General features: G+C 29.6%; 1 protein-coding gene across 1 annotated transcript; it reads left to right on the forward strand.

The window, feature by feature from the left end:
* Window positions 1-3665: 3665 nt before the first annotated feature.
* Window positions 3666-10724, forward strand: LOC127901320 (uncharacterized). The gene is made up of 10 exons (XM_052438399.1): window positions 3666-3793; window positions 4985-5060; window positions 5118-5201; window positions 6082-6266; window positions 7932-8007; window positions 8098-8184; window positions 8285-8496; window positions 8604-8679; window positions 8770-8891; window positions 10433-10724. Exons 1-10 carry the CDS (start codon window positions 3666-3668, stop codon window positions 10722-10724), a joined length of 1338 nt encoding a protein of 445 aa, XP_052294359.1.
* The last annotated feature ends 1447 nt before the right edge of the window (window positions 10725-12171 follow it).

Raw genomic sequence — 12171 nt, forward strand, 5'->3', positions numbered from 1 at the left:
TAAATTAAAATTTTTTATGTATTTTTTAATAATGTGAGAATTATATATGAGTGGATGCTTGATAATTTCTCAAGTTATTTATTTTCATTTCAAAATATAAGTGGACGTCTGGATGGAGTAGACGTCTATCTTATAAACATCATTAAGTGAAAACATTCTTCTAAAAATGTGAGTAAAGTAGACAATACATCCATCTTATAGATATAATTGGGTAAAAATTGTCTTCTTCGTTTGAAAATGTGAGTGGACGTCTAAGTGGAGTATGTGTTCCGCTTATAGACATACTTTAAACTTCATTGGCTTTTAAATCCTTTTGTTTTTGGTTTCATTTTGTAAAATTATGTTATTCATTAAACTTAAGTTGACATTTCAATTATAATTCATTTTATTTATCCTTGTAAAGGTAGTCTCAATCACATAAGGATTATCATTTTATGAATATGTATCATGAACGTATAATATTTGGCTCGATAGATAGATCACTAACAGGACATGATTTGAGTGAATTATAAATGCATGTTTTACCTAGAAAAGATGATAGGTCCCATTAAAATTTTAATTTTAACTATAAATTTACACGAACTCTCATACTCCCTACTTCTATAATTCCTTTGTGTATTTCAGCTTTAACATCATGGATCCACCGAAAGAGAGAATACAAGTTAAAGCTCCAAATAGAAAGGACGATGGTATCTTGGAGGTGAGAAAAATAGTTTAGCAATATATAAAGATTGTGAACCAAATTGAAGGTTTTAAACCTAGTGAGGAAAATGCTCTTGAAAACTTGAAAAAGACAATTGAGGATAAAATAAGAGTTTTTGAAGAGAATGAGGCAGTTAAGGTGAAACATTTTGGAAAAATGGAGACAACAATAGATGTGTCAAAGGAACGGATGGCCGCATCAGAAGCCAAGTAATGAAGATTCATCAATTAACTATATATCTATGTTATGTTTCTACCTAGTTCGCATCTTGGAGGTGAGGAAAATAGTTGAGCAGTCTAGAAAGATTGTGAACCAAATTGAAGGCTTTAAATCGAGTGAGAAAAATGCTCTTAAAAACTTAAAGAGGACAATTGAGGATAAGAGAAGGGTTCTTGAAGAGAATAAGACAGCTAAAGTGAAACACATTAGAAAAGTGGAGACAACAATAAATGTGTCAGAGGAATGGATGGCTACATCAGAATTTTCATTCATTTTTCTCTCAAGGATATTAACTATAAATTTAAATCAACTCTCATACTACCTGCTTCCATCATTCCTTTGTGTATTTCAGCTTTAACATCATGGATCCACCTAAAGAGAGAATTAAAGTTGAATATTCTAATAGAAAGGACGATTGGATCTTGAAGGTAAGGAAAACAATTGAGCAGCATAAAAAGTTTATGAACCAAATTGAAGGCTTTAAACTTAGTGAGGAAAATACTTTTGAAAACTTGGAGAGAACAACTGAGGATAAGAGAAGGGTTCTTGAAGAGAATGAGGCAGCGAAGGTGAAACATATTGGAAAAGTGGAGACAACAATAGATATGTTAGAGGAACGAATGACTTCATTAGAAGCCGAGTAATCAAGATTCATTAATTAATTATATATTCATGTTATGTTCCTACCTAGTTGGTATCTTGAAGGTGAGAAAAATAGTTGAGCAGTATGGAAAGATTGTGAACCAAATTGAAGGCTTTAAAACTAGTGAGGAAAATGCTCTTGAAAACTTAAGGAGGACAATTAAGGACAATAGGAAGGACGATGACATCTTGGATGTGAGGAAAATAGTTGAGTAGTATAAAAAGATTGTGAACCAAATTGAAGGCTTTAAACTTAGTGAGGAAAATGCTCTTGAAAACTTGAAGAGGACAGTTGAGGATAAGAGAATAGTTCCTGAAGAAAATGAGAAAGCCAAAGTGAAACACATTGGAAAAGTAGAGATAACAATAGATGTGTTAGAGGAGCGGATGGCTGCATAAGAAGCCGAGTAAGGAAGATTCATCAATTAATTATTTATCCATGTTATGTTCCTACCTAATTAGTGTTGTTTGATTTTTTTTTTTAGTTTAATGTATATGTTACCTTGTCATGTTATATTTACAAGTAAAAATTCACTTTTAACTAAGAAAAAGAGAGCTGATTATTAAATTTTTGATATTGTAATGTCATTAGAGGATTATTATTAAATTAATTTCAACACTCGTTCTTGTGATTAATTTTGGAGCTACAACACTAGAAAATAAAAATAGTATTAAGTCTTTTAATCTAATACCGTCTTTAAATTTAGTTGCATACGTTTTCTTGCATTGCACTAAGGAATTAATGATTATAAGTTGAAGATAGAAATGTGTTATTTCATTTCATGATCTTTTACAAATTTTTTGGTGTATGGTTAGATGTCATTAATAAAATGAAGTACATTATTTCCGTTAATGTAAGTATGCAAATGTAGTCATTTTGTACAAATAGAGTGTCATACTTGTATTTATAGTTCCATAATTTGATATTCATATTTTAATATCTCATAATTATTAATTATGCATGAAGTAAGTTTTGAATCATGGAGTTGTGACATATGGTTATCGCTTATCAGCTTTGGTTTTCAACTTTTCGAAATGTTAGTGGACGTTGTGAGTAAAGTGGACGTCTGAGTGGAGTAAACATCCCTCTTATGAATATAATTGAGTAAAATCAGTTTTCTTTATTTCAAAATATGAGTGGACGTTTAGACGGAGTAGACGTTTTTCTTATAAACATAATTAAGTAAAACCAGTCTTTTAAAAATGTGAGTAGATATTATGAGTAGAATAGACAGTACATCCGTCTTATAGATATAATTGAAAGTTGTCTTCTTCGTTTGAAATATGAGTGGACGTCTAAGTGGAGTAAGTGTTCCTTTTATAGACTTTCAAATACTTTTGTTTTTTATTTCCTTTTGTAAAATTATGTTATTTATTAAATTTAAGTTGACATTTCAATTATAATTCATTTTATTTATCCTTGTAAATGTAGTCTAATTCATATAAGAATTATCATTTTATGAATAAGTATCATTAACGTATAATATTTGGCTCGATAAATATATTACTAACATGACATGATTTGAGTGAATTATAAATGTATGTCTAGCAAAGATGAAGGGTCCCATCAAAATTTTCATTCATCTTTTTTTTCAAGAATATTAACTATAAATTTACACGAACTCTCATACTCCCTGCTTCCATAATTCCTTTGTGTATTTCAGCTTTAACATCATGGATCTACCGAAAGAAAAAATAAAAGTTGAAGCTCCAAATAGAAAGGATGATAGTATCTTGGAGGTGAGAAAAATAGTTGAGCAATATAGAAAAATTGTGAACTAAATTTAAGGCTTTTAACCTAGTGAGGAAAATGCTCTTGAAAAATTGAAGATGACAATTGAGGATAAGAGAATGGTTTTTGAAGAGAATGAGGCAGCTAATGTGAAACATTTTGGAAAAATGGAGACAACAATAGATGTGTTAGAGGAACAGATGACTGTATTAGAAGCCGATTAATAAAGATTGATCAATTAATTCTATATTTATGTTATGTTCCTACCTAGTTGATATCTTGGAGGTGAGGAAAATAGTTGAGCAGTATAAAAAGATTGTGAACCAAATTTAAGGCTTTAAACCTAGTGAGAAAAATACTCTTGAAAACATGGAGAGGACAATTGAGGATAAGGGAATGGTTCTTGAAGAGAATGAGACAGCTAAGCTGAAATACATTGGAAAAGTGGAGACAACAATAGATGTGTCAGAGAAATGGATGGCTACATCAGAAGCCGAGTAATGAAGATTCATCAATTAATTATATATCCATGTTATGTTACTACCTAGTTGGTGCTGTTTGTTTTTGTTTTGAATTTAATGTATATGTTACCTTGTTATGTTATATTTACAAGTAAAAATACATTTTTAACTAAGAAAAGGAGAGCTAATTATTAAATTTTTGCTTTTGTAATGACATTGGAGGATTATTATTAAATTAATTTCAACGCCTGTTCTCTGTGATTAATTTTGGAGCTATAAGATTAGAAAATAAAAATACTATTAACTCCTTTAATCTACTACTGTCTTTAAATTTAGTTGGATATGTTTTCTTGCATTGCACTAAGGAATTAATGATTATAAGTTGAAGATATAAATGTGTTATGTCATTTTATGATCTTTTACAAATTTTTTGGTGTCTGGCTAGATGTCATTAATAAAATGAAGTTTTCTAGTTCCGTTAATGTAAATATGCAAATGTAGTCATTTGTACAAATAGAGTGTCATACTTGTATTTATAGCTCCATAATTTGATATTCGTATTTTAATAGCTCATAATTATTAATTATGCGCGAAGTAAGTTTTGAATCATAGAGTTGTGACATATGAGTTATCGCTTATTAGCTTTGGTTTTCAACTTTTTGAAATGTTAGTGGACGTTGTGAGTAAAGTAGACGTCTGAGTGGAGTAGACATCTCTCTTATGGATATAATTGAGTGAAATCAATTTTTTTATTTCAAAATATGAGTGAACGTCTAGGCGGAGTAGACGTTTTTCTTATAGACATAATTAAGTAAAACCAGTCTTCTAAATTGTGAGTAGAGTAGACAAGACATCCGTCTTATAGATATAATTGATGGAAAGTTGTTTTTTTTTTTTTGAAAATTTGAGTGGACGTCTGAGTTTTTGGTTTCCTTCCGTAAAATTATGTTATTAATTAAACTTAATTTGACATTTCAATTATAATTCATTTTATTTATTCTTGAGGGTAGTCTCCTTTACATAAGGATTATCATTTCATGAATATTTATCGTTAACATATAATGTTTGGCTCAATAGATAGATCACTAACATGACATAATTTGAGTGAATTATAAATGCATGTTTTACCTAGAAAAGATGATAGGTCCCATTAAAATTTTAATTTTAACTATAAATTTACAAGAACTCTCAGACTACCTGCTTCCCTCATTCTTTTGTGTATTTCAGTTTAAACATTATGGATCCACCGAAAGAGAGAATAAAAGTAGATGCTCCCAATAAGAAGGACGATGATATCTTGGAGGTAAGGAACATAATTGAGCAGTATAGAAATATTATGAACTAAGTTGAAGGTTTTAAGCCTAACGGGGAAAATGCTCTTGAAAACATGGAGAGAAAAACTGATGATAAGAAAATGGTTCTTGAAGAGAATGAGGCAGCTCAGGTGAAACATATTAGAAAAGTAGAGACAACAATAGATGTGTTAGAGGAACAAATGACTTTATCAGAAGCTAAGTAATGAAGATTTATCAATTAATTATATATCTATGGTATGTTCCTACCTAGTTGGTATCTTAGAGGTGAGAAAATAGTTGAGCAGTATAGAAAGATTGTGAACCAAATTGAAGGCTTTAAACCTAGTGAGGAAAATGCTCTTTAAAACTTAGGGAGGACAATAGAAAGGATGATGACATCTTGGATGTGAGGAAAATATGAGTGGACGTCTAGCTGGAGCAGACGTATTTCTTATAAACATAATTAAGTGAAAACAGTATTCTAAAAATGTAAGTAGATATTGTGAGTAGAATAGACAAGACATCCTTTTTATAATATAATTGAGTGAAAGTTATTTTTTTCGTTTGAAAATGTGAGTGAACATCTGAGTAGAGTAGGTGTTCCTTTTATAGACATACTTTAAACTTCATTGGCTTTGAAATATTTTTGTTTTTTATTTTATTTTGTAAAATTATGTTATTCATTAAACTTAAGTTGATATTTCAATTATAATTCATTTTATTTATCCTTGTGAAGGTAATCTCATTCACATAAGGATTATCATTCCATGAATATATATCGTTAATGTATAATATTTGGCTCGATAGATAGATCACTAACATGACATGATTTGATTAATTATAAATACATGTTTTACCTAACAAAGATGATGGGTCCCATCAAAATTTTCATTCATCTTTTTTTCAAGAATATTAACTATAAATTTAATCGAACTCTCATACTCTCTGCTTCCATAATTTCTTTGTGTGTTTCAGCTTTAATATCATGGATCCACCGAAAGAGAGAATAAAAGTTGAATCTTCTAATAGAAAGAACGATGGTATCTTGGAGTCTTTAAACTCAGTGAGGAAAATGCTTTTGAAAACTTGGATAGAACAACTGAGGATAAGAGAATGGTTCTTGAAGAGAATGAGACAACCAATGTGAAACATATTGGAAAAGTGGAGACAACAATATATGTGTTAGAGGAACGAATGACTTCATCAGAAGCCGAGTAATAAAGATTCATCAATTAATTATATATCTATAGTATGTTCCTACCTAGTTGGTATCTTGGAGGTGAGAAAATAGTTGAGTAGTATAGAAAGATTGTGAACCAAATTGAAGGCTTTAAACTTAGTGAGGAAAATGCTCTTAAAAACTTAGGGAGGACAATTGAGGACAATAGGAAGGACGATGAGATCCTGGATGTGAGGAAAATAATTTAGCAGTATAGAAAGATTGTGAACCAAATTGAAGGCTTTAAACTTAGTGAGGAAAATGCTCTTGAAAACTTGAAGAGGACAATTGATAATAAGAGAAAGGTTCTTGAAGAAAATGAGACAACCAAAGTGAAACACATTGAAAAAATACAGATAACAATAGATGTGTTAGAGGAACGAATGGCTGCATAAGAAACCGAGTAATGAAGATTCATCAATTAATTATATATCAATGTTATGTTCCTTCCTAATTGGTGTTGTTTGTTTTTGTTTTGAATTTAATGCATATGTTACTTTATAAGAAAAAGAGAGCTGATTATTAAATTTTTGATGTTGTAATGTCATTAGAGGATTATTATTAAATTAATTTCAACACTCGGTCTTGTGATTAATTTTGGAGCTACAACACTAGAAAATAAAAATAGTATTAAGTCTTTTAATCTACTACCGTCTTTAAATTTAGCTGCATACGTTTTCTTGCATTGCACTAAGGAATTAATGATTATAAGTTGAAGATAGAGATGTGTTATTTCATTTCATGATCTTTTACAAATTCTTTAGTGTCTGGCTAGATGTCATTAATAAATTGAAGTTTTCTGGTTCCGTTAATGCATGTATGCAAACGTAGTTATTTGTACAAATAGAGTGTCATACATGTATTTATAGCTCCATAATTTGATATTTATATTTTAATATCTCATAATTATTAATTATGCGCGAAGTATGTTTTGAATCATAGAGTTGTGACATAAGAGTTATCGCTTATCAACTTTGGTTTTCAACTTTTCAAAATGTTAGTGGACGTTGTGAATAAAGTAGACATATAAGTGGAGTAGACATCCCTTTTATGGATATAATTAAGTGAAATCAGTTTTCTTCATTTCAAAATATGAGTAGACGTCTAAGCGGATTTGACATCTTTCTTATTGATATTATTAAGTGAAAGCAGTCTTTTAAAAATGTGAGTAGATTTTATGAGTAGACATTGTGAGTAGAATAGACAAGACATCCGTCTTATAGATATAATTGCAAGAAAGTTGTCTTCTTCGTTTGAATATATGAGTGGACGTCTAAGTGGGGTAGATGTTCCTTTTATAGACATACTTTAAACTTCATTGGCTTTCAAATGCTTTTGTTTTTTGTTTCCTATTGAAAAATTATGTTATTTATTAAACTTAAGTTGACATTTCAATTATAATTCATTTTATTTATCCTTGTAAAGGTAGTCTCATTCACATAAGGATTATCATTTCATGAATATGTATCATTAACGTATAATATTTAGCTCGATATATAGATCACTAACATGACATGATTTGAGTGAATTATAAATGTATGTCCAGCAAAGATGATGGGTCTCATCAAAATTTTCATTCATATTTATTTCAAGAATATTAACTATAAATTTACACAAACTCTCATACTCCCTGCTTCTATAATTCCTTTGTTTATTTCAGCTTTAACATCATGGATCCACTGAAAGAGAGAATAAAAGTTGAAGCTCCAAATAAAAAGGATGATAGTATCTTGGAGGTGAGAAAAATAGTTGAGCAATATAGAAAAATTGTGAACTAAATTTAAGGCTTTAAACCTAGTGAGAAAAATGCTCTTGAAAAATTGAAGAAGATAATTGGGGATAAGAGAAGGGTTTTTGAAGAGAATGAGGCAGTTAATGTGAAACATTTTGGAAAAATGGAGACAACAATAGATGTATTAGAGGAACGGATGGCTGTATTAGAAGTTGATTAATGAAGATTCATCAATTAATTATATATTTATGTTATGTTCCTACCTAGTTGGTATCTTGGAGGTGAGGAAAATAGTTGAGCATTATAGAAAGATTGTGAACCAAATTGAAGGCTTTAAACCTAGTGAGGAAAATGCTCTTGAAAAATTGAAAAGGACAATTAAGGATAAGAGAATGGTTCTTAAAGAGAATAAGACAGCTAAGGTGAAACACATTGGAAAAGTGGAGACAATAATAAATGTGTCAGAGGAATGGATAACTACATCAGAAGCCGAGTAATGAAGATTCATCAACTAATTATATATCCATATTATGTTACTACTTAGTTGGTGCTATTTGTTTTTGTTTTGAGTTTAATGTATATGTTAACTTGTTATTTCAGCTTTAACATAATGGATCTACCGAAAGAGAGAATAAAAGTTGAAGCTCCAAATAGAAAGGATGATAGTATCTTGGGGGTGAGAAAAATAGTTGAGTAATATAGAAAGATTGTGAACCGAATTTAAGGCTTTAAACCTAGTGAGGAAAATGCTCTTGAAAAATTGAAGAGGACAATTGAGGATAAGAGAAGGGTTTTTGAAGAGAATGAGGCAGCTAATGTGAAACATTTTGGAAAAATAGAGACAACAATAGATGTGTTAGATGAACGGATGGCCGCATCAAAAGCAGAGTAATGAAGATTCATTAATTAATTATATATCTATGTTATGTTCTTACATAGTTGGTATCTTTGAGATGAGGAAAATAGTTGAGCAGTATAGAAAGATTGTGAACCAAATTGAAGGTTTTAAACCTAGTGAGAAAAGTACTCTTGAAAACCTCGAGAGGACAATTGAGGATAAAATAATGGTTCTTGAAGAGAATGAGACAGCTAAGGTGAAACACATTGTAAAAGGTGGAGACAACAATAGATGTGTCAGAGGAATGGATGTCTACATCTGAAGCCAAGTAATGAAGATTCATCAATTAATTATATATCCATATTATGTTACTGCCTAGTTGGTGCTGTTTGTTTTTTGTTTGAGTTTAATGTATATGTTATCTTGTCATGTTATATTTATAAGTAAAAATTAATTTTAACTAAGAAAATGAGAGCTAATTATTAAATTTTTAATTTTGTAATGACATTAGAGGATAATTATTAAATTAATTTCAGCGTCCGTTCTCTGTGATTAATTTTGGAGCTATAAGACTAGAAAATAAAAATACTATTAACTCATTTAATCTATTATTGTCTTTAAATTTAGTTACATACAATGTCTTACATTGCACTAAAGAATTAATGATTATAAGTTGAAGATCGAGATGTGTTATTTCATTTCATGATCTTTTACAAATTGTTTAGGGTTTGGCTAGATATCATTAATAAATTGAAGTTTTCTGGTTTCAATAATATAAGTATGCAAACATAGTCATTTGTACAAAAAGAGTGTCATACTTATTTTTATAGCACCATAATTTGATATTCATATTTTAATATCTCATAATTATTAATTATGTGCAAAGTATGTTTTAAATCATAGAGTTGTGAATCAAGAGTTATCGCTTATCTGCTTTGATTTTTAACTTTTCGAAATATGAATGGACGTTGTGAGTAAAGTAGACATCTAATTGGAGTAGACATTCCTTCATTTCAAAATATGAGTGGACGTCTAGGTGGAGTAGACGTCTTTCTTATAGACATAATTAAGTAAAAACAGTATTCTAAAAATGTGAGTAAACATTATGAGTATGTATTATGAGTAGAGTAGACAAGACATCCTTTTTATAATATAATTGAGTGAAAGTTATTTTTTCGTTTGAAAATGTGAGTGAACATCTGAGTAGAGTAGGTGTTCCTCTTATAGACATACTTTAAACTTCATTGGCTTTGAAATACTTTTATTTTTTATTTCCTTTTGCAAAATTTTGTTATTCATTAAACTTAAGTTGACATTTCAATTATAAATCATTTTATTTATCCTTGTAAAGGTTGTCTCATTCACATAAAGATTATCATTCCATGAATATGTATCGTTAATGTATAATATTTGGCTCGATAGATAGATCACTAACATGACATGATTTGAGTGAATTATAAATACATGTTTTACTTAGCAAAGATGATGGGTCCCATCAAAATTTTCATTCATTTTTCTCTTAAGGATATTAACTATAAATTTAAATGAACTCTCATACTACCTGCTTCCATCATTCCTTTGTGTATTTCAGCTTTAACATCATGGATCCACCGAAAGAGAGAATTAAAGTTGAATATTCTAATAGAAAGGACGATTGGATCTTGGAGGTAAGGAAAATAATTGAGCAGCATAAAAAGTTTGTGAACCAAATTGAAGGCTTTAAACTTAGTGAGGAAAATGCTTTTGAAAACTTGGAGAGAACAACTGAGGATAAGAGAAGGGTTCTTGAAGAGAATGAGGCAGCGAAAGTGAAACATATTGGAAAAGTGGAGACAACAATAGATGTGTTAGAGGAACGAATGACTTCATTAGAAGCCGAGTAATCAAGATTCATTAATTAATTATATATCCATGTTATGTTCCTACTTAGTTGGTATCTTGGAGGTGAGAAAAATAATTGAGCAGTATGGAAAGATTGTGAACCAAATTGAAGGCTTTAAAACTAGTGAGGAAAATGCTCTTGAAAACTTAAGGAGGACAATTAAGGACAATAGGAAGGACGATGACATCTTGGATGTAAGGAAAATAGTTGAGCAGTATAGAAAGATTGTGAACCAAATTGAAGGCTTTAAACTTAGTGAGGAAAATGCTCTTGAAAACTTGAAGAGGACAATTGAGGATAAGAGAATAGTTCCTGAAGAAAATGAGAAAGCCAAAGTGAAACACATTGGAAAAGTAGAGATAACAATAGATGTGTTAGAGGAGCGGATGGCTGCATAAGAAGCCGAGTAAGGAAGATTCATCAATTAATTATATATCCATGTTATGTTCCTACCTAATTAGTGTTGTTTGTTTTGTTTTTTTTAGTTTAATGTATATGTTACCTTGTCATGTTATATTTACAAGTAAAAATGCACTTTTAACTAAGAAAAAGAGAGTTGATTATTAAATTTTTGAAGTTGTAATGTCATTAGAGAATTATTATTAAAATAATTTCAACACTCGTTCTTGTGATTAATTTTGGAGCTAGAACACTAGAAAATAAAAATAGTATTAAGTCTTTTAATCTACTACTGTTTTTAAATTTAGTTGCATACATTTTCTTGCATTGCACTAAGAAATTAATGATTATAAGTTGAAGATAGAAATGTGTTATTTCGTTTCATGATCTTTTACAAATTTTTTGGTGTATGGCTAGATGTCATTAATAAAATGAAGTACATTATTTCCGTTAATGTAAGTATGCAAATGTAGTTATTTTGTACAAATAGAGTGTCATACTTGTATTTATAGTTCCATAATTTGATATTCATATTTTAATATTTCATAATTATTAATTATGCATGAAGTAAGTTTTGAATTATGGAGTTGTGATATATGGTTATCGCTTATCAGCTTTGGTTTTCAACTTTTCGAAATGTTAGTGGACGTTGTGAGTAAAGTGGACGTCTGAGTGGAGTAAACATTCTTCTTATGAATATAATTGAGTAAAATCAGTTTTCTTTATTTCAAAATATAAGTGGACGTCTAAACGGAGTAGACGTTTTTCTTATCGACATAATTAAGTAAAATCAGTCTTTTAAAAATGTGAGTAGATATTATGAGTAGACATTGTGAGTAGAATAGACAGTACATCCGTCTTATAGATATAATTGAAAGAAAGTTGTCTTCTTCGTTTGAAAATATGAGTGAACGTCTAAGTGGAGTAAGTGTTCCTTTTATAGACTTTCAAATACTTTTGTTTTTTTATTTCCTTTTGTAAAATTATGTTATTTATTAAACTTAAGTTGACATTTCAATTATAATTTATTTTATTTATCCTTGTAAAGG

Source organism: Citrus sinensis, chromosome 3 (assembly GCF_022201045.2).
Source record: "Citrus sinensis cultivar Valencia sweet orange chromosome 3, DVS_A1.0, whole genome shotgun sequence".
NCBI classification, from domain to species: Eukaryota; Viridiplantae; Streptophyta; class Magnoliopsida; order Sapindales; family Rutaceae; genus Citrus; species Citrus sinensis.